This window comes from Papaver somniferum, unplaced genomic scaffold (genome assembly GCF_003573695.1).
Source record: "Papaver somniferum cultivar HN1 unplaced genomic scaffold, ASM357369v1 unplaced-scaffold_133, whole genome shotgun sequence".
Taxonomy (NCBI): domain Eukaryota; kingdom Viridiplantae; phylum Streptophyta; class Magnoliopsida; order Ranunculales; family Papaveraceae; genus Papaver; species Papaver somniferum.
The window spans coordinates 9,796,185-9,819,443 of NW_020622492.1; the positions used below are offsets into that span (position 1 = coordinate 9,796,185).

At 37.2% G+C, this 23,259-nt stretch overlaps 1 protein-coding gene across 1 annotated transcript; it reads right to left on the minus strand.

Moving 5' to 3' along the window:
* Positions 1-15,642: 15,642 nt before the first annotated feature.
* Positions 15,643-21,081, minus strand: LOC113333695 (pre-mRNA-processing factor 19-like). Its single transcript, XM_026580126.1, has 18 exons — positions 20,922-21,081; positions 20,724-20,809; positions 20,029-20,100; positions 19,876-19,938; positions 19,587-19,673; positions 18,779-18,920; positions 18,561-18,682; positions 18,327-18,443; positions 18,096-18,191; positions 17,948-18,007; positions 17,494-17,568; positions 17,129-17,233; positions 16,923-17,039; positions 16,749-16,826; positions 16,578-16,674; positions 16,299-16,350; positions 16,135-16,205; positions 15,643-16,026 (listed from the first exon to the last, which is right to left on the minus strand). Exons 1-18 carry the CDS (start codon positions 20,932-20,934, stop codon positions 15,917-15,919), a joined length of 1,563 nt encoding a protein of 520 aa, XP_026435911.1. The 5' UTR covers positions 20,935-21,081; the 3' UTR covers positions 15,643-15,916.
* Between the last annotated feature and the right edge of the window lie 2,178 nt (positions 21,082-23,259).

Here is a 23,259-nt window from a genome sequence, read left to right on the forward strand (position 1 = left end):
TCCCGTGAAATACTTTCGTTTACTGCAAAGATCTTTTGGAGTAATTGAGATGATTGTCGACCTAAGATTGGCTTCACGGTATAAATAAGAGTGTCTTGGGTATCAGTGAGGGGATGGAGAGTTTGGGGATCGTTTAGAGCAAACCCGGTTTAATCATTATTTTCTCCCATTTCATCACTTGTAAACACTTTTGAACAATGAAAAATTATTCTGAGTGTGTTTCCAATATGCGGAGCTAAACCCAATCCTTGGGGCTATGGAGGAAGTCGTTGTTTCGGTAAAAGTGATATATTTTTATTAATTAATTACAAAAAATCTATTATGATTTTTGCATTGAACTAAAAATTGTTTATATGATTTTGATTAGTTAGGTGTATTTTATCTTGATAGAATATGCTTGCTTTAGGGTTTTGATATTCTATGCTTGGATAACATCTATTCTTTTGGAAATCTACATGTCTAGGCAATACTATTAGAATCAATCTGAATGTTGAGTTGCATAATTATTGTTTTATTAAATCACTAATATCAACCAATGGTGGAATCCTAGTCCTATTCTCTCCATAATTTTCACAACATCTTTTCAATTTAGTTCGCTATTTTTATTTATTAAAAAGAAAATCTAAAAATCCGCTTTCACAAGTCTTGAACGAATCATACTACTACAACAACTTTGAAATTACATCAAATTTTTGGCGCCGTCGACGCGAACTTGTCTTTAGGCTAGAGTTTTTAGATTTTTTTTTTTTTAGGTTTTTATTTTTATTTGTTCTTCTTTACGTTTTTGGGTTTTTGTCTTTTTCTTTCAGATTTTGGAATTTGGAGCGAAAGAAAATTTTTCCAAAGCTTTTGGTGAATACTTAAAGACTGGAGTAAAAGGAAAAGCGAAAGGAGCGAAAGAAGAAGATTTTTTTTTATAAAAAAAGAGAGAAAAAAAACAGAGAGACATTTTTATTTTTTTAGACTTTCTTTTTCTTTTGCACTTTATATTTTTGGACTTTGGACTTTAAATTTTGGGACATTATTTTTAAACCCTACGGAAGGGTAGTTTAAATATAAATTGTTTGCAGAGAAGGACGGTGATTACGATATCACATCGGCCCCTCGGGTTCGTACATGACATAGGAGTCGTGGCCCGAGTCGACTACAAAGGTTCATCCCCCGTCTGGTACGGGAGGTAAGTTTGTCGAAACACTCGCGAATCCCCTGTCAGCGAGTTACTATCTTCCTTCGTATGCATATATGTTGAGGACTTGAAAACGGCTGCTTTAATTTCCTAGTAAATGGCAAGGACTGGCCATACAAGATAAGGGTTCGGATTTCATCACCGTGCTCTTCTTGCCCTCTTTAGGAAAACGACACCAAACGCGAACCTAAGCCTAAAATTTTGATTAGAACGAGACTGATAGGGTAACGATCTTAACAGGAAAGTCATTCGAAAAATATTGGTTACTCTTTTAAGCATACTTCGAAGTTCTTGACAGTTTCTGTAAGTTGAATGCGTGACTGCGCCGCCTTGTAATACCGGTGAGGCCTTGGGTATCAAAGCTCCACCGAGCTTCCCTCGCCTCTATTCAACTTACTTTAACTCGGATTGATTCCAGAGGGGTTTTCTTAAATTATAACGAATTCCCGTTCGAAGGATTAGAAGCTGGTCTAGAAACAATCTAAGTGGATCCATCATGATTTTTGTTTGCTAGAAATCAGTAGGTTTGCTGTGGTGGAGTCAGCCTTGTTTGTGTTTGCGTAGAACATCCCTTCCTTTTTAGGGATTTTCTTTTTGATTTTATTTTTCTAGTGTATGACCGAAGTTTTTAAACGGGCTTGGAAAAGAAACACTCTAGGTCGTTTGATTAGTGAAAAACCTAGTAGTTCTTCTTGTGAAGATGGGGAGCTCGAAGACTTTTTCTTTGAGATCCCCGTTCTTGGAAACTTCATTTTTGAGAATCTGTCTCTTTGTGAGGAAAGTACCCCTAGTACTCCTAGTCCTTTGGTAGTGCCAGAAATGGCAACTTTGAAAGCTTTCCTAAACCCAACTAGGACCTCTCGTCCGTCTTGTATCAAGTTAGATGAAACCGAGGCAAATTATGAACTGAAACCTAGGACTTTACAGATGCTCCCAATGTTTTTAGGGAAGGAGAATGAGAACCCCTATTTTCATGTTAGGGAATTTGAGGAAGTTTCTAGTACTCTGAAAATTAAAAACCTAAGTGATGATGCATTGAAACTTAGGTTATTCCCCTTTTCTTTAAAAGATAAAGCCAAATCTTGGCTGTATAGTTTGGACTCTGAGTCAATTGAAACCTATGACCAACTTACTTCTGCCTTTATACATAAGTTTTTCCCAAGGCATAAAACATCGTTTATTAGGACACAAATATGTACTTTCACCCAACAAGAGGGAGAATCTTTATATAGGTACTTAGAAAGGTTCAATGACTTGATATCTCAATGTCCTCATCATGGTTTGGAGATGGTTAGGTTAGTTCAGATCCTCTACGAGGGTTTAGATTATTCAACAACAACCATGGTTGAGTCCTTATGCACAGGTGAGTTTGAGAATAAAACTGTTGATGAAGCGATGACATTTTTGAATGAAATCGCCGATAAGACCCAACAATGGGAAAATAGTAGGGAACCCCAGAAAACAATTCTTCTAAGTATAAGAAATGTTAATAGGGTAGAAGGATCTTATGAGTCAGATGCCAAAATAGCAGGTATAGCCAAAAGGTTAGAAGCCTTAGAATTAGGTCATTCTAGTGGTAGTAGTGGAAGAAATAAGCCTTTTTGGGAAGGACGTGTTGTTCAAGAGCAAACCAATGCTCTTTATAACAACACTAGGTTTGATAACCAACAGAAGTTTGACCCATATTCAGAAACCTATAACCCTGGCTGGAGAAACCATACAAACCTTTCTTGGTCCAAGGGACAGAATCAAGGTCAGTCTAGTAATGCTCAGGTTCCCCCAGGTTTTGGCTATACTAAGAATCCTTCAGCTCCGGCACAGTTTCAGAACCCTTCGGATAAGAAGATTATGAGTTTAGAAGAGTCTCTTGCTTTGTTAACTCATAACACTGTGCAGTTTCAGCAATCTGTTGCTCAAGGTTTAGAAGAAAATAAGAGAATAGGTCAGGCTAAATCTCAGGCTATTTCCGAGTTGAAAACCCGGGTTAGTCAGATAAATGAGACATTGAGAGAAAAAGGAAAGTTTCCTAGTCAACCACAACCCACCCCTAGGGGAGTCCATCAAATATCTTTAGCTGGTGAGAAATCATCAAACCATGTGAACTCGATAATAACCCTTAGGAGTGGTACAACAGTAGACAATAAGGTAGTCATGCCTAGTGGACATATTGTAGTTCCACCTTCTACTTCCCAAGAGGAGTCCGTAGACGAGGAAACTGAAATAGTCTCTAAGGATTCCCAAGAAATTCCTGATAGGTATACCTTTGTGCCTAGAGCCCCATATCCACATTTGTTAGCCCCAACAAAGAAGGAGTCGACTTTCAACGAGATAATGGAAACATTTAAGCAGGTGAACATCAACATTCCGCTATTAGAAGCAATTAGGCAGATGCCTGCTTATGCCAAGTTCCTTAAAGATCTTTGTACACGAAAGTGTAAGCTTAATGTCCATAAGAAAGCTTTTTTAGCTGGTCAGGTAAGTTCCATTCTTCTGAACCAAACATCCCCTAAGTATAAGGATCCTGGATGCCCCACCATATGTTGTACGATTGGTAATCACATGGTTGATAAAGCTTTACTTGACTTAGGAGCTAGTGTTAACTTACTCCCATATCATGTATACACCCAGCTAGGTCTTGGTAAGTTGAAACCGACTAAAATGACACTACAATTAGCTGATAGGTCTGTCAAAGTCCCTCGTGGTGTGATAGAGGATGTTCTGATTGAGGTTGATGAGTTTATTTATCCTGTGGATTTCGTTGTTCTAGACACCCAGCCTGTTCAGGACCCAAGTCGTCAAATCCCAGTGATTTTAGGTCGCCCATTTTTAGCCACAGCTAACGCTGTCATCAACTGTAGGACTGGGCTTATGAACATATCCTTTGGTAATATGACCACTGAACTAAATGTCTTTAATGTTAATAGACAACCTTCTGAGAATGATGATTTAGAAGAAGTGAATATGATTAGAACTTTAGTTCAGGATTTGGTTTAGGATAATTGGCTTGACACTTTACTGGTAGGTTCTTTAGATGATTTTGAGGAAACCATTCTCTTAGATCAGATATGTGATCAATATTTAGAAGAAGCTCTTGAGTAATTTAAAGATTCTATGGACCCAGAAATTCAGGCAATAGTTTTAGGTTTTTCTGAGTTAATTTAAAGATTCTATGGACCCAGAAATTCAGGCAATAGTTTTAGGTTTTTCTGAGAATAATGATGACCCTAAGTTTGGGGGTAGAGAACTAGAAGAATCTCTTGAGTATTTTAAGGACTCTGAAGATCCGTAAATTCAAGAAATAGTTAGAGGTTTGTCTGTGAACCCTAAGTTTGGGGGTAGTGATGGTTCTTGTGATTGTATCGTATCCCTAATTAGAGTCCCTAACTTAGGACTCGAGCCTTGTACATCTGAGATATTACTTGAGTCTTTTCAGACTCCACAACCCGATCCTCCCGATACTGTCCAGGAGGTAACCCAAGTATTAGAGACCCTTTTTTCGGATGAATCTCTTTATAGAGACACACATATGAAGTTCAATTACGCGCCGCAGATAAACCCAGATGTCTTGACAGAAACCTTAGATGAGGACGTGCTCCTTCTTTTCATTTTTCTGAATCAGTGCAGTTGTCTCATACTGGTGTCAGATCTATTTGGTCTTATGGACCCACAATTGTTTCGACTATTGATATATGACTTTGGAAGGTGACAATCCTTTTTGAGGTATTTGATGTCTAGCTAAAGACTTTAAATTTAGCATTTCCTGGGAGGTACTCATGCTTACGGTAATATCCTTCCTTATTTCTTTTTCCATCCATCAAGTGGTAACAGTTTCTTATTGTTCATGCTTTAATTTCATCTTTAGAACATTGAGGACAATGTTAGATTTAAGTTTGGGGGTGGGGAAGAAACTTTTTGTTAGCTCTTAGATGCAACAAATAAACTCCAGAGCCTAGAAATTTATGCTTATTAAGGTTGGCACTAACCAATCTAAGTGGATGGGAACATCTTGGTTGTAGGAGTTGAGGAACCAATATGATTAGATGGAAACATCTAAAGAGTCTATTCATAAAAGCACAGAGCTCAGGTGTTAGAATTAAAAAAAAAAACATGGTAGTTTCGCCATATCTCGTTGAATCCTAATCCTTCTGTTTTTATTTTTTAAGTGATTTGGTGGGGCACACGATTCAAGTTGTTACCTTTGCTAGGGTGGAACAGAGTGATTGAGATACCAACAAAAAAAAGAGGAAAAAAAAAAGAAAAAGAGAGACCAGACCATTAGACCAACCGGAATAAATTCAATAAAGTCGACCACTAGTGCCCTTGTATATGCCAGTTGTGTTGACCTAGAGTTAGGTTTATCAACCACTGGTCCCCTTGTATATGCCAGATGTGTTGATATTAGTCAGACCGATATCTCAGTCCATTAGGATAGGTTCACCTTGGCAGAGGCCTTCAGACAGATATGGGAAACATCATTCACTTTTAACCATCTCTTTATCCATCTTCTTAATCTTTCCATGTGATTGGTTGACTCCGGTTATGATGTACAGAAACTATCTGAGTAGAGCTCTGTCACTTATATGAATTTTAGTATGCTTGAGTGCAAACTCGTGTACAACAATTGGAATTTCGCATCAGGGTACTTCCTCCTGTAGTCAATGAGAGTATGCCAACCAAGGAGATTCTTTAGTGCCTTCCAAGGTTCTGCGTAGATAGCTAGGGTCTGGAGTAAAGGTTTTGTGGGTACACCTCTGGTAAACCCTCCGGAGACAACACTCCGCCACTAAGGCCACCTAGAGGTTTAACGGCTTGCTGCACGTGCTAAGTGTAGTCATTCTTATTTTCTAGATTTGCCCGAGGACTAGCAAACAATAAGTTTGGGGGTATTTGATAGACACATTTTTGTGTCTACGTTGTCCTTAATTTCATGTATTGTTGGTACTCGATTTTTTGTACTTATTATGGTATTTTATGTGTTTTTAGGTATTTTTGGAAATAAACATTCTTGGAAAAATCGGCTCGAAAAGTCGTCTAAAGCACCGGAAGGAACGTGTTATCAGACTCTCACTTGCGGATAAGGGGAGCCCAAATGGTAAGGGGTACCCAAAGGATATTTGCACCCAAGCATCCGATCAGAGACACCCTTCATGGCATCTGCTATTCGCACCCCAGGACCAGATAGGGGGCACCCATCTTCTTCTTCACGGGAAAGATATTTGGCGGGAAAAGAAATCTCAACTGTGTGAGATTCTGGTCATGATATTATGGGGATATTTGTGTCTTTAAGACATGATTATCTTCTTACCATGATAGTAAGATTTTGTACGTGTCTTGAATGGAAGGAAATCGTATACTTTTGGATATTTTTGAAAACAGGGAAGGAATTATTCACGGAATTAATTGAAGATATTCTCTTCATTATTTGGCTCAATTAAATGAGAAGATTTGGATATACAATACAACTCAGAAGACGTGTGAAAATGGAGAGGAAATATTCCCGTGAAATACTTTCATTAACTGCAAAGATCTTTTGGAGTAATTGAGATGATTGTCGACCTAAGATTGGCTTCACAGTATAAATAAGAGTGTCTTGGGTATCAGTGAGGGGATGGAGAGTTTGGGGATCGTTTAGAGCAAACTCGATTTAATCATTATTTTCTCTCATTTCATCACTTGTAAACACTTTTGAGCAATGAAAAATTATTCTGAGTGTGTTTCCAATATGCGGAGCTAAACCCAATCCTTGGGGCTATGGAGGAAGCCGTTGTTTTGGTAAAAGTGATATATTTTTATTAATTAATTACAACAACTCTATTATGATTTTTGCATTGAACTAAAAATTGTTTATATGATTTTGATTAGTTAGGTGTATTTTCTCTTGATAGAATATGCTTGGTTTAGGGTTTTGATATTCTATGCTTGGATTAACATCTATTCTTTTGGAAATCTACATGTCTAGGCAGTACTATTAGAATCAATCTGAATGTTGAGTTGCATAATTATTTTTTTATTAAATCACTAATATCAACCAATGGTGGAATCCTAGTCCTATTATCTCCATAATTTTCACAACATCTTTTTAATTTAGTTCGCTATTTTTATTTATTAAAAAAATATAAAAATCCGCTTTCACAAGTCTTGAACGAATCATACTACTACTACAACTTTGAAATTACATCAGGCAGCGTGCAAATGAGTCAGTGAACTGATGGTTGCAGATGGAGTTTTGTTGGTATTGTGTGCAAGCACTGCTTCTGGTTTGGTGGTTGAATGGGTCTTAGCTGAGGCAGGTGGAAGTTAACTTATTATTGTCGAAGATAAGTATGGGAAACTTGATGAAGTAGATGTTAACCTGATAGTTGATTCAACACCTCTGAAACTGTTTCAAATAAATTGATGATGTGTCATAACCTACCTACTATATGATGAATGTTGATAATTTGTTCTGTTTTGCTTTCGTTAGCTTATGTGCTACTAATTCTGGTTAAGTGATTAGTTATTAATATTTTGGTATCATAAAAAATAGGTTCTTCTTAGAATTCATTTTCATTTTGGTATAAAGATCAACTATTTTTTAGTGTATGGTTCTCCATGAAATCCAAATGATGTGTGTAAGTGCTAGTCTTGCTGAGACTGTTGACATTGTTCGTATGTTATTCATTGCAAGTCATATAAAATGTAAAGTTTTAAATCGTATGACCAATTCCAAGATGTTAAACAATTTCTTTTGAAAGCAGGGTAAAGATGTCTACAATTCAAAACAAGTGAGGGATACACAAATCGCACGTATACTTGGAAAGGTATATTTGTTTTGTTCTTTATACTTTCTACCTCTTGTCATGTTTTGTTTTATCTTCTGCCTAACAAGGGTGTTTAACCACAAGTTTTGATTGTTAATACAACATTACTTTTGGGTGTTTTAACTTGTAATTCCGTGGTATTCCACCTAATGTTAATGGTCATGTGGTACATATAGGCATCGACTATTGCTGTCGCAGCTCATATGTCAGGATTTGGTCATTGTGTATGCTATAACCGTATGACCCTCGTGCTAAAGTCATAAGAACTCTGGCAAATGAAGTCTTTTTTATTGTTGGAAGAGATCCGCTCATTGAGGTAATTCTTTTTTCTTTCCAAATTTGTTTTATTGCAAATCGTAGCTGGAAGTTGATACATGTTTTGATTTCTTTGTTGTTGAATGTTTAATTTCTAATTATTAATATCAAGGGAAAAAAGTTAAATTTCGTTATATCACCCCCAAAAGTTCAAATTTTGTTGACTGATAAACTTTTTTCATACAACTGTAAGAAACAGAATCTTCCTGCAACGTATAGATAGTGGATTTGTGAATCCATTAGACTTTTTTCATACAACTGTAAGAAACACAATCAAAGTGCTGAGCAAAGATGGTAAATTTGTGAATCCATTCGACTTTTTTGGGATTCTTTTAAGGAATTTCAATCAATTGGTATGTTGATTAGTGCGATGTTTCCAACTATTTCAAGTAAATCCTCCTTTTGCCCATATGTGATTGTTCGTGGTCATGTTGTTCTCTGCAAATGTAAATCCTCCTTTTTCCCTTGTTATTTCTTTAACATTAGCTTTAATGACTTTTGCTTATGCATAACTTATTGTTGTTAGAGTCCTATTGTTATTCTTTCTTTCAAGTTTGTTGATTCTTTTTATTCTGTTTTTGTGAAGATTCCTCGATGTAAAAAGATGCAGTTCGAATGACCTATTGAGGCAAGACTACTTCGAATTGCTTATATGGGATTTTCTCTATATAAAAAAGAGTGCCAATAACCTTTGTGAGTCGTGCAACTATTTCAAGTCTGGATGTTCTTACACGGAAAGTCTTCACTGGGTTACTCGCTGGAGCCGAAAAGGTGTGAAGAGATTCGAAAACTCATTCCAACTCTTAAAAATTTGGGTGTGGGATGTCTGGTTCAATTTTTTTTTTAACTTCTACTTGCTCTGTTTTGGTGCAGCCAAAGAAAAAACTAGGTGCATCCATTCTTGATCTTGGTTGTGCTCTTTAAGTGTGTCTATTAACCTTTTCCTTTCACTTTCTTGCAATGTTCCCTATTTTTTAAATTCAATCATTCCTTGAATTTTTAGTCAAATATATGGTGTTTCGACTCCTCACTTTCTCTTTTTTGGTGCAGTCAAAGACAAAACTAGGTGGAGCAGTTCTTGATCTTGATTGTGCTCTTTAGGTATGTCTGCTGACCTTTTACCTTCTTTTTCTTGCAATGTTCTCCATTTTCTGAATTTTACTTCCTTGAATTTTTAATCAAATCCATGGTGTTTAACTTTTGAATTGAGTATCCAACTTTCAATTGTTATGAGATAAAGTTCTTGTATTCATTGCAAGTCATATAACAGAGGTAGTTCGTGTGAGTACAAAAATCTGGCAAGTTAATAGTGTTATAACTATATTTATAGAACTGAAGTGTTGAATTAGTTTTAGTCTTTGTTGTTTACAGGATATGAAGAACTGTAGGTGTTAATGTTGAGTCTGTTTACCTACATCTTAGGAAGTGGGAGTCGTGTGAAGTGGAACGCCACTTATTCTATGTTTTGCTTTATATAACTAAGTTGTAATTTGGAGTTTGTCAAGAGAGATCGATAATAATGTAGTTCTTTACATTAGATTATTCTGTTTTTCTTTCCACTCCTCTCTTGATCCATGAATCTCCAACACTTGTCATTAACATGTTCAATTTTTATTATTTGTAGGTCATGCGTGTTTGATGTCAATGCTGGAATTACTTGAAATGATAACTTTTTCTATGCTCGCGTTAAATGGTATGATAACAAATCTTATTGATTCATTTGTATATTTTTATTCTCTTGCAACTTCTTATCTCATTGTGTATTAATTAAGTTAAGCTTGTTTTTACTTGGTTGCAGCTCACAAAGTGTTGGCTTTGAATTGTGCTTGGTTAAATTTCGTAACGAATAAAACATTTTTTTGGTTGTAAGTATCATAATGAGTAGACATTTTTGCTTGTGTTTCCTTAATGTATGTGTGAGTGTTGAAATGTGTACTGCAGGCCTGTGTTTCAGGATATTATGTCGCAGGCCTGTGTTGCAGGATAAATTGTGTCGCAGGCCTGTAAACTGGAAGCCCGGGTCTGTTATAATGGATCTGACTATCCATTTTTTTTAATTGTAATTTAAAGAATTGTCACGGAAATAATCGTTGCAAAAAGTGTTAGTTAAAAAGAACACGTGTCATCATCTGAGTGCTGATATAGGAGGATGACACGTGTCACTAAAAGATTTGTTACAAGCAATAGGTAACACTTATAGGTGTTACTGTAACCGTTACTACAAAAAGACAGTGTCCTCAAATGCATCGTTGCAATAATATACTCACACCTAAAACTGTTACTATTTTCGTGACAAATGAGCCACGTGTCGCCATCCTAAAATTAGGTCAATTGTGACTATTAATTATTGTAACGCTTTTTATATGTGACTGTATCTGGATCTTGTCACAGATAAAACCGTTACAAAACACCATTACAATTATTAATAACGTCCTATTTATAACAGGTTATAACCGTTACAAATTCAATAAGTAACAGGTATAGCTTAGACAAAATCCTGGAAATGGTGTAGTGTCATGTGATACTTGTAAGTCTCATATCCTAGTAACTTTCTAGCTAACCTATACGAAGTTGACTCTAGTAAATAATCAAGCGACTCTGTAAATGAGTTTTGGTTCACTAAAATATGACAACCAGACTTGACATACCAACGCTTGGTGGGTTCAACCGAGCTATGCTCTAACAGTTTGCGTACCAGTTTGCAAACTTAGTGGTTAAAGTTCTAAAATGGGTTAACTATGATTCTCATACTCATGAACAAATACATTAATAAATTAAGGAATGCAATCTTTGAAAACCGTGGCTTAATGTTCATGAATTGATTCTTATACAAGTACTTTGTACTATTACGAATCAATCCGATTTTGTTTCAACTGGTTCATATATATTTCAATGAGACAGTGAACAATTGAACAACTCTATTAGTAACACAATTAGATTCATTTGATTGTCTTTCATGATTGATTTATCATCATATTTGATCTAGAAGTGTTAGATGAATGTGGTTAAGACAAAAGTGTTCATATGGATAACTTCGGTTAACTATTGTTGAACCAATTCAATATACACGTATAGGGACGGTTACTCATATCTAAATGAATGTATATTTCATTTGTGTGTAACAAGCTAAGTCCATCTAACGGTGGAGAGATATTTCTTTGGTTTTAAGCAAACTTAGCTTGAATCTTAAATCAGGTTTTCATCTAATGGTGAATATTGAATGCTTTGTTACTAAGCTATCTTAGCTTTGATTGAAAGCAAACCCTGGTTTGAAAGACTATATAATGGAGAACTCTAGCAACTGGAAAACTCAATCCTGACACTTTTCTGTGTCCTAGTTGCGACTAGAGTTGATTCTCCTTTAACTTAGGTTTTTTTAAAACCATTACAGGTTAACGACTTGGAGACTTCATTTGGGATTCGTGAAGCCAGACCCAACTATTTTCTCTATAGTTGCGTGTTCCGATCTTACTTGTTCTATCGTATTAAGTAATATCTTCTCTAAGATTTGCTCGAGATTTATCTCTGATAGGTAAGATATAAAAAGTAATCACAAAGCTCTTCGTCTCATTCTTTGTGATTCCACAATAACTTCTTCTACTACCATATAGTTAAGTTTTTGTGAGGTGATTGATATTTCTAGGATATTCTTCGGAAATATAAGACCGGATTATCAATTGGTTCTTGTTCACCTTGATCTATCAAAAGACGGAACAAAAACTTCATATGTACTTTTGTTTTATAATTCTTCGACTTTGGGTTGTAGCAACTCTTAGCTGTGGGTGAGATTAGCTAAGGGAATCAAGTGTGTAGAGTCCTGTTGGGATTCAGAGGCGTAAGGAACCGGACTGTACCTTAATCAGTGTGAAACTTGGTTAGGACTCAACTACATTCCAGTCCGAATTTAACTTGTAGTAGGCTAGTGTCTGTAGCGGCTTATTACAGTGTGGTGTTCAAAACTGGACTAGGTCCCGCGGTTTTTCTGCATTTGCGGTTTCCTCGTTAACAAAACTTCTGGTGTATGTGTTATTTCTTTTTCGCATAATATTTGTTTATATAATTAAAATATCACAGGTTGTGCGCAGTTCAATCAATTGGTAAATCCGACCTTTGGTTATTGATATAAATTGATTGACACTTGGGCATTGGTCTTTGGTACCGTCCAAGTTATTTCTCATATCAATCGGGCTCACAGATTTCTATCTGTTCGATTGCAGATTATATTGAGAAATTGAGATATAAATCTTTGATATATTTCTTGGTTGAGATCGCTTTATAAGCTGGTGATCTCGGAATTATATTGGAGTTAGTCCATAGAGATTGTCGAACGAAATATTGGGTGTGGTTGTTATACCCCTGCTTTTTCACAGACGCATATTTTACTATTCTTCTTTGTAACAGACTCAATATTATACAACCAGCTATGATATTGGGCTAGTCGAAGAAATCCTGCATCCAATAGCTTCTCGACTTCTTCAGCCATTCCGGCTTTTTTACTTTGCACCATATTACGAACTTTATGACGAATATGTCGGAAATTCTCCTCCATATTTAGATTGTGACATGCTAGATCCAAATCTATCCCTCGCATCTCGGCAAAACTTCATGCAGAAACACCCACGTTTTACCTTAACAGTGTAAGCAAACCATCAAGCTCGTAGGAGGGTAAATCTTCGTCTACAATCGTAGTTTTGTGCTTCTCGTTTCCAATCTGGACCTGGAAAAACTTCTCCACTGCTAGAGGATCATCCATGTCCTTTCCCACATATGATTATGGTGGGAGAGGATTATGTAATTGCTATTTTTTTGGATCCGCGTGATATGATTCCCACTGATTTCTGATTTCATGTATTCATCCATCGCGTTCTCATGATGTTTATGGGATATCATCTGGTCGTTTCTCACCTTTATGACTCCTTTAGATGTAACAAACTCAAGCAGTGGTAATATGAGGATGTGACTACACTGATCTCATGCGTCTAGTCTCGTCCAAGATTACATTGTAAGGTGCTCGACAGTCCAACAACAAGAAACTGCCCAGAAGCGAATTTTTAGCAACAATAATGGGTAGCTTCACTTTTCCAATCGCCTTTATAACTTCGTCAGTAAAACCAATTATGAGAATTTTTTCCTCTTCAATCATCAAGTTGTGAGAGAGGTTCATAGCGGAATAGGTCCCTCAAAATAGCACACTCATTGAGCTTCCCACATCTACTAGGATATGATGGACTCGGAACATTCAGATCCAAGCAATTATAATGATAGCATCATTATGGGGACTATACACTCCTCTCATATCTTCAATGAACTCGATCTTTGAGCATCCAAGGTACAAAACTTCTGCACCATGTCCACTGCAAAAATAGATGTATTTCATCACACACCATTCTTTCACTTGTCTCAGCTTTCTCCTGGTTTTATCTTCAGATGCTCGTCTGGACATTGAATGGATCCTGGCATGGCTGACATTAATCACATGTGATGTGCCTGGATCGTCCTGAGCTTTTCCCTTTATCTTTTTTGATATCATGTAGTTCACCAACTTCTATCATCTTCTGGACCTCGGACTATAAATATCGATAATTTTCAGTCGTGTGACCAATGTCTTTGTTGAAATCACAGTATTTTTTTGTCACGTTTTTCACGTGTGTCTGTTGCCATACGTCGAGGGGGTCTCAAATCTCTGCTTATTTTTTAATATAACTCACTTAGTCGGATGCTCAATTGCGTCGGCTTTATCATGTTATTTCTGATATCCAGCTTCCCCTCTTTCACCATGATTTTTCTCTCGAGCTTCACCTTGATCTTTGGGTTGTCCACTTGAATGATTCTTTGACTTGTCTTTATTCCCATCATTTTGATGATTGGATGTTCAGTCTACTTCTCTCACTTCTCAAACCTTTGAATCATCCTATACCCGAGCATACTGTTCTACTCTATCTTACAATTCTTCCAAAGTTTTGGCTGGTATATGAACTAAGGAATTATATATACCCGCTCGATCACATGGGTATGCCTATTTGTAGGCCTGATGACAATTTTATCGTGAACATCATCTACTTCGGTCAATTCCTGCTTGAAGCGTCACGTAAACTGTCTGATGCTCTCACCTTTTGAACCTTCAGAAAGAATAGTGTATGACATCCCTTTCGATCACATAGATTGTATTTTTAATACAAACAGAATTTATCAATCAACTTTTGGTAATTCCAATCGACTGTGTCCAGAGCTGGTTGAACCATGTTATTGCTCCACCATTCAATGACTGCGGAAACATCTTACACATTAGTTCATCACTGTATTACCAGAGGGTCATTGCAGTTTCATAGTGTAAGACCTGTTGATTTGGATAGTCCACTTTCTCGTCGAAGTATGGTAACTTGTGTGCTTGAAAGTTCCTTGGTGGCCGGAACTCTCTGATATTATCTATGAAAGGCACTCCAGCGGCTCGGTGAAGTCTGTTCAGCTTGTCCTCTCTGGAATGTTTTTTAGTTATTACTTTCTCGATCATCCTACATAGACTAGCATCTCTTATTGCATTAACATCCACATCGGAGGAATTTTCTCCTTGCTTGGACCTATCCATAAGGATCTCCATTCTGCATCTAGGTCATCTTCTTTCGGGTTTTGAAGATTCACTTCTAGAGGCTTCTCTCTCGTCGTACCGATCTCGAACCACTTCATCGTCATTCCTCAGGCATTTTGACCCGACGACGGTTCTGGACGTACTCTGTTAAGTTACTTCTGGCCGTGATCGAGTGTCTGCTCTTCAAGTCGTACATGTCTGTGTCTAGGTAGATTTTCAATAACCACATGGTTGTTACCTACCAAAGCTTTCTTTGGCCTATCCAGATCGATCACTTGTATGTTTTGGTTGTCTCCCTTCGAGTTAACCAGACCTCCAAGATGTTGCCAAACAGAACGACCTTGCTCGTTTCGTTCATCAACCGATCTTGATTATGCGGATTAAAAAGCCTTGATTGCTCGTTTCGTTCATCAACCGATCCTGATTATGCAGATTAAAAAGCCTTGATTGAAACTGGTTTTCAAGTTCCAATCTCGGTCGACAATAGTTACTCTAGTAAAAAATATATTGACCAATTCGCAAGTCATTTGATAACCAAACTTCACATAACTTCACATACCAACGCTTGGTGAGTGCTATTTTGCGGCAAGATTATAGCCATGTGTTAATAAGAATACTTTCCACTCCATTGTTTACTGATTTAGTTGGTTATTCCAACATCACTGTCGTGCTGCCCTCGAATCATTTCCTACTTGTTTGAATGGTGGTGCTGTTGGTGGATTTGAAAATTTGGAAGCTTTCGTTGTTGCATTTAATTCAGTGAACGAATAAGGAATTTGATTGGTGTAATTTCAACACTACGCAATGAAGAATAACTGATCCTTGAACAAGACAGTTGATTAGAAAGAACCTAAAATATCATGAGAAGTTCATCTTCTAACCAACATTTCCATACATGCTTTTTGACTTTTAAGCTTACAAGTCCTCTGCTCTTTTTTACTTCACAAAAGTACCTCTGCTTCTCTGGGAGTGTCAGAAGTACTACATAAGCTATCAAACACCTTCAAAGGAGTGCCTCAACAACAATGCCTACTCTTCTGCAGAATCTCCTGGCAGCCCAAATATGCGGAGGTTTCGGTCCATTGACCCAACTGTCAAATACTGAGCATTTGGACCAAACTTCACAGATGTTGCTTTCCCTGCATCAATCATTTCAATGAATACCATTCATAAAATCAAAACTATGCATGAAGCTGGAAACTACCTAATAAATAAAAAGAAAGAGCCAACATTAAACAAAACAAGACCTGTGCCGGATAAATCAGGAAAAGTTTTGACACAGTTCCATTCTGACTTCACATTTGCAACTTGGTACACTCTGCGACAGCAAAAGCAGTTCCAAACTTAGTCAGTAATAGGACTTAAATTATGGAAAAATTATACTGATCTTGACAGCAAAAGCACTACCAACCTTATATCAGAGCCAGCAATGGCAAGATAACTTCCACTGTGATCGAAATCCACTGCAAAACCACCAATATTGTCAAGCATGCTGTAATAAATTCAAATCTTCAAGGAATCGTAACTGGTTTAATCAGTATGTTTATCATGTTATATCAACTATCAAGTCAGTTACAACAAAACATCAACACCATTTGGTTACAGGGGGGATAACTCAATGAGGTCACTCAAAGGTGACAGTTCTTAATTAAGGATTCCATGTGGAGGAATGTTAGCAAGAAGCATATACCAGAATTAGTTGACGTATTTGAATCATAGGGCGCAAAGGTCCTGAAATTCCTCAACTTTCGAAGATCCCACAATTTAACCCCATCATCAGCAGCAGTCTGAAGAAGTAAGGAATAAAATGAGAAATGTGTATGTTTTGTTGTCTAAGGATGTCCAAGTGTGGAACACGTACCGCCAGGAAGTAGCCATTTTCAGAGAAAGATATGGCAGAAACTGGTCCACTATGCCCTTCAAATTTCGCAACATTCGACTGCAGAAGACAAAGTAAATAAAACGTGCATGAAACAATCTAGCGATAGAAAGTGGAAGTGACTGATGGTTTATTAGCAAATAAGAAAACCTATACCTGACTTTTCACATCCCAAATTCTAACATTAGCCTGTGACGTTCCAGTTCCTAGGATAAGACCATCAGGATGAAACGCAGCTGATGTATAGCCATCTCCATCTGAAGTATCTCCGACCTGCAAATGATCAATCAATCAACTTTCAACTGATAGCTAGATTTAGATGAAGATGTGCTTGCAAGTGTCTGTGACAAAAAGAGTGAGACCTGAGTGAGGCATGATCCAGAAGTAAGGTCATAAAAGCACCATGTACTATCAAGTGAAGCAGAGACGACGTAGTTATTGGTGGCATGAACAGTCACAGCTTGCACCTGAAAAAAAAACACCAGTCAGCATAAAAAACACACCTGGAAGATGAAACTCTTAGCATGCAACAATATGATAACTTCTGCACCCATGACTTAAGTTTTACTAACTTTAAGAAGTAAAAATAAAATACATAAAGGGGTACAATATAAATGGCTTCATTCTGCAACCAATGTGCGTGTTTCTACATGCTTATACCAACTGCATGCCAATAGAAGCACCTCCTGATTATTAAACACTGACAATCAGGTATGAATAAGCTCACCTCGGCAGTATGATCTTTTAAGACGTGTCGACAGTTATAATTTCCATCTTCAGATCCTTGCCACACACGAACAGTCTGCAGAGACAAATTAAAAGAAGAAACATCAAACATGGTGACACAGCAGTTGAGTTGGGAGTCAAAAATTAAAAAAAATAATAATAATAAATAAAATCAACTAATAATTTGAGGGTTCTCAACCAAAAGAATTAATAATATTACCAGGATAGCTCCCTTGACTGACAGATTTGTAGTGTTTTAAATACACAGTATGGTGGTTATAGGTAGTTAATGGACAAAGAAAAGAAGACAAGAAACTAACTACGTAGAGATAGAAACTATTCAGGGAGCTTATTCTAGTTCTATCACATGGTGTCTACAACAAACCCTTACAAACAATCACAGTCTAATATATTTAGCTTGATATATAAAATTGAAAAAATGAGTCTATGATCACCTTATCTGCCGAAGCAGTAACAAAGAAATCGTCCTTGGGTACAAATTTGACACTGGTAACCTAGAAAAAAGAACACGGCTTCAGTACCACAATTATTTTATCAAACATTAAAGAGCTTGATAAAAGGATGCCTAGTGAGGAATAAGACCTTCTTCGAATGGCCACTGAGTGTAGACAAAATCTGCCCTGATGTGCGGTCGAAAACAATAGCATTTGTGTCAACCCCTCCGGTTGCAATGATATCCTGCTAGTCAATAAATGGGATGATCAGAAAATTCGGACTCATAACTACATGAGGATTCCAAAAGTAGAGGCTAGTTGAAATGAATGTAACAGTACCAAAAACAGCATGGCACTATGGCAGCTTATAGTTGTATACCTTGGATGGATGTATGTCAACGGACAAAATGCCAGGTCTATTAGTTTTGTGAAGGGGATGGCTAGAAAGCTGGGTGTACCTCTCAAGGGCATCGACAGGAGCCAATGTGGAAGGAATCTGGAAACGAACAAACACAGACAATTATTAGTGTGTGAAAGCGGGATAATGAACTTCTAACTATGCCTTTTGAAGCAAAGGGATCTGGAGTCTTGCTAAGAACATTGAAAACAATACCTGGCGTTTTTTCCGCTGCTGTGACAGTAAAGTATTACAGTCGGTAAGATCGGCAATAATATCAGCTGAAATCCCAGGGAGTGATCTCTTCCCATCATGGTCCATATTCACATCATCGGCAGCTGCAAGCACATAAGATTACATGGTAACTGGTAAGATATGGAATTGTTCGGAAAATACTTGGAAGAATTCGACCTTATTAGATGTAGAAAAAGTACCTCTTTTCCCGTTGTTAAATGTGGAATCATTTGCAGTTGTTGATGCTGGCAATGGAACATGTCTTTCTGCCAGAGTCAGCAAAGTCCTTGCTTCATCCCTTTCCTTTTTCAGCCTTGCTATAACACGGCAAGCAGCATCATGCTGTCAACAAAGACTACATTAAATAATGCAATTAAAGATGAAATGCCATATATGTGCAAGAAGAACATGCTTTCATTATGCATGACTAAAAAAGAAGGAACAAACTACAGAGACTAAAACTCGGTATCACCTTTATTTCCTTACCAAACTAAGTTGCACTCTCTAATCAGGCACATAAAAAGAAGACACTTGGGTACGTAATATAAACCACATTTCCATGTTATTCTTAGATCCTTTTGTTTTTTGTTGTTGAAATGAAGATAAAACACACCAATATATCCATACTCCAAATGAATGTTAGTGGTAACAAGATTAGTTATGCTTACTGAAGCGGACTAAATTGATAATATGCAACAGATGGTCAATGACATCACCAAACAGGTGGAAGAAACGACAAGAACCCCCCTCAATGAAGCCTGGTTTCTAGAAGAGACAATAGCCAGGTGATCTAATTGAATGTAAGAAAATCAAACAAAATAGCCAATCCGACTCTACACCAGTACAATAACTGATTTATCAAAAAAATTATACACAAATGTAGACGTAGATTGGAAGAAATGTAATCAAGTTAAGATACCCAATGGGAATAAAATGTCAACCTACAGTCTAACAAGCACAAGTATTGCAGAGCTGAATTTAAGCTTCCCATCCAAGCCAAAGTTATACCTGGTAGAGAGCGTGACTTAGCTCTTGCCTTGCTGTATGCAACTGTTGTTCCAACGCAAAATGTGACAGCATCAACTGATCCCACTCCTATAAAGACAAAACGATAAGTAAAATTACAATATGAACAAACAAGAAGGTACGAAATTCAAAAACTGGGCTAGAGGAAGCTAGAACATGAACAAAGGTCCTCTATAATAGACATAATAATTATCAACTAGTACAAATATCAAAAGGAAACCACCGAGCTTCAAACAAACAAACAAACAAACCAAGCGCTGAGATCACATACAATTTGGAACATTCCAAGTAATCCAGGGATGCTTGCAGCCTGTAATGGTCTCGGTTTAACTGCCTGCACAAATTTTTTAAGACAAAAAGTAAAATAAATAACATATTAATATCAACGTTAGAAGCTACAATAAGTAAGATTAACATATCTCACCTTATTTGTTTTCACAGGCATAAGATCATCCATTGTAAGTGGCTCCCCAGTCACTGGGCATTTCCCAAAATCCTATGTAACGAAATAACAAGAAATCGAACTGTCAGAATAATTCTGACTCTCTCGAATTTCTAGTTTGTCTCTATATTTCACTAGCTAGCACTAGCTAGCAAAGGAATGAGTTGGAAACCACATTTTTAATAAGAAAAGGCGAAAACGTACTCAACCAACACCAGTGACCACCATTTAAACTATACATGACATCAGCAATTCAAATATTGGGCTATCATCTATCTTCAAGTGAGATACTAAATCTACTCGTAAGCAAACAACACTAAGCAAAACTATCTAGTTCCCCACTCTATGTTAAATCTTTCTAGTTCTTCTCAGTACAAGAAACAAACACCAAAAACAGTCAACCAACACCAATGACTATCATTCAAACTACATTCACTTTAACATAATCAACTAATTATTAAGCCTAAAACTAGAACCAGTTCAAATATAGGGTTTGAGGCAGTATTCTGGTGAACAGCATGAACAAACAAGTAATTGCCAAAACACCTAAAATACAAAGATATGCAGAAATCAAGAGAACAATTATAAGTACTCGTTTACCGATGTACAGATCTAGCACAAAAAAATATCAAAACAATTAACAGCAAAAATCAAGAACCATAGTAGAAATCACGAACCTCTACATGACGCTCAACCAATCGTTTCTCAAAAAGATGACCAGTTTTTTTTGAAACAACAGGTTCTTCCGGAACTTCACCAGATACTATTACGAAACCAAAAACAATAACGACACAGAAAAGTTAATGAAGAAAGAACCCTAGATCTAGAAAGAGGAACAGGATGAATGGTAGAGAATGAAAAAGAAAGATACTTACTTGCGCAGATCATTCTGTAAATTAGTCGAAGAAACTAGGGTTTCTGCGGGGAGAGAGACTGAATGGAGAAAGAGAGGTTTAGCGGGGTTCTAAATTCTAATGTTAAAAAGACGGATGAAGGGGGTAATTTTGTTAATAGTAAACTATCAGAGGATTATTATGATTTCAGGGTTCAGGCGGTGACGTGAGGTATGGAGTTTGGAATAGTGTTAACCAAATTCTTTTTCCAATAGCAAGTACGGGGAACTAGAGATTTTCTCTTAAATGTATAACATAGAACTTAACGCCGGTCTGTCAAGCATTGCACAACCCATACTACGACAGGCACATACTTGACGCTACCTGCGTCGCTTTTGTGCTTATTTTTGGGACTAGATGGAGAAACATTGTTTTGATTCCCCACCCTTTACACTATGCAGGGTTGCTCTTACGTGTTCGCTTATTGAAGGACAAAGGAAATTTACAAGAGAAATGGGGGGTCGTTTAGTCTACGTACCGAAATCCAACCTATTCCACGTGGATCGCCGCTCTCCGTGTTTGTCTGTCCAGCGCATGCTCCCGCGATAAGTTTCGGTTGTTCATGTCCCGCTTTACTGACTCGTCTCATGTCAGCTTCGGTCGGCTTCTGCGTTTCATCCTTCCTTCGTCCCATGTTATAATAGTGTTTTTCCAACATTTCTAAATGCGAAGGCCGGTTCCTGTGGGGATGGCTAACCCACCATATGCCATGCCAGGTGGCCTGTAAACTGGACGCGCCATTATGGAAACACTGGTAAGTGGTCGAGTTTAGATCGCTAGCGATCGACTGCGAATCGCTAGGTCTAGTTTCGACCGCCAGCGATTGAGACTCGACCAATCTCGGCCGGTGCTTTAACGTGTATAAATATCACCATTTTCTTCAGTTTTCATTCACACAAATTTCTTTTTCCCTTCTCTGAAGAGCAAACCAGAGCGATTTTTCGCTTAATTTCTTTACAAATGAGTACCAAAACAAATAGACAAAGAAAAAGAAACAGAAAAGACAAAAGAAAATCTACTACAGATAGTGATGTCGTCTGGGTCCGGATAAAGAAAAAGAGTTTCAAATGTTAAGCAACTGGTTGGACCTGGTGTATACCTACGCATATATCTAACCATCACGAGCGAATTAATTTACCTAAACTAAGAGATAGGTGGTCTGAGATAATTGAAGTGTCTGGGCTCCTCCCCTAAGTTGTTCAACAGTCCTTGCAAGAATATCCTTGGCAGCGTTTATATTTCATGAAAAGCAAAAACCACATGACTCAAGTAGTGCGAGCTATAATAGAACGTTGGTGGAACACTGCAGATATGTTTTTTTTCAAGGATTTCGAGTGTGGTGAGTTCTATTTTTTCATTCAATAGTTTATTTTTAGTTTAGATACAAACTTTAATTTTTAAAAACTCAATTTTTAGTTTAGATATAGACTTTATATTTATGACCATGTTGTTTCTACGGTTCACACCATTAGATTTGTATATGTTGACGGGAATAAAATGTGAGGGTGATGTACTACAATTTAAACAATTAAAGTGGACATCGAAAGGAAGATGAATACAACTATTTTCCTTGTACGTACGGATGGGGGGAAACGGGGACCGACCCCACTTGAGATTTTGAGATTTAACTACATTAAGCTTGATTTTTTTGTAAATTACATATCTTGTGAGGGCAAATATGTATGATAAAATTCTAAATTCTACTTAATTGGGTAAAATTATAAACTTAATAATTAAAACCACATGAAATAGATGACATAAATATGCAAAACAATGTAAATAACTTAATAATTAAAACCACATCAAATAGATGACATAAAAATGCAAAACAATGTAAATTACTATTTATATTTGAATTAGAATACTTTGCACTTAAAAAATGATACAAAATCAATTAAAATTTAAAAGAAAATTGGGCACGCTACAGGGGATTCCCCCCTTCACACTCTGCAGGGTTGCATTTACGTGTTCGCTTATTGAGGGACAAAGGAAATTTACAAGTACCGAAATCTTACCTCTTCCACGTGGATCGCCGCTCTCCGTGTTTGTCTGTCCAGCGCCTGCTCCTGCGATAAGTTTCGGTTGTTCATGTCCCGCTTTACAGAATCGTCCCATGTCAGCTTCGGTCGGCCTCTGCGTTTCATCCTTCCTTCGTCCCATGGTAGAATAGTGTTTTTCCAACATTTCTAAATGACAAGGCCGGTTCTTATGGGAATTGCTAACCCACCATATGCCATGCAAGGGGGCCTGGTAAACTAGGAGCGCCATTATGGAAACACGGTAAGCGGTCGAGTTTAGATCGCTAGCGATCGATTGTGAA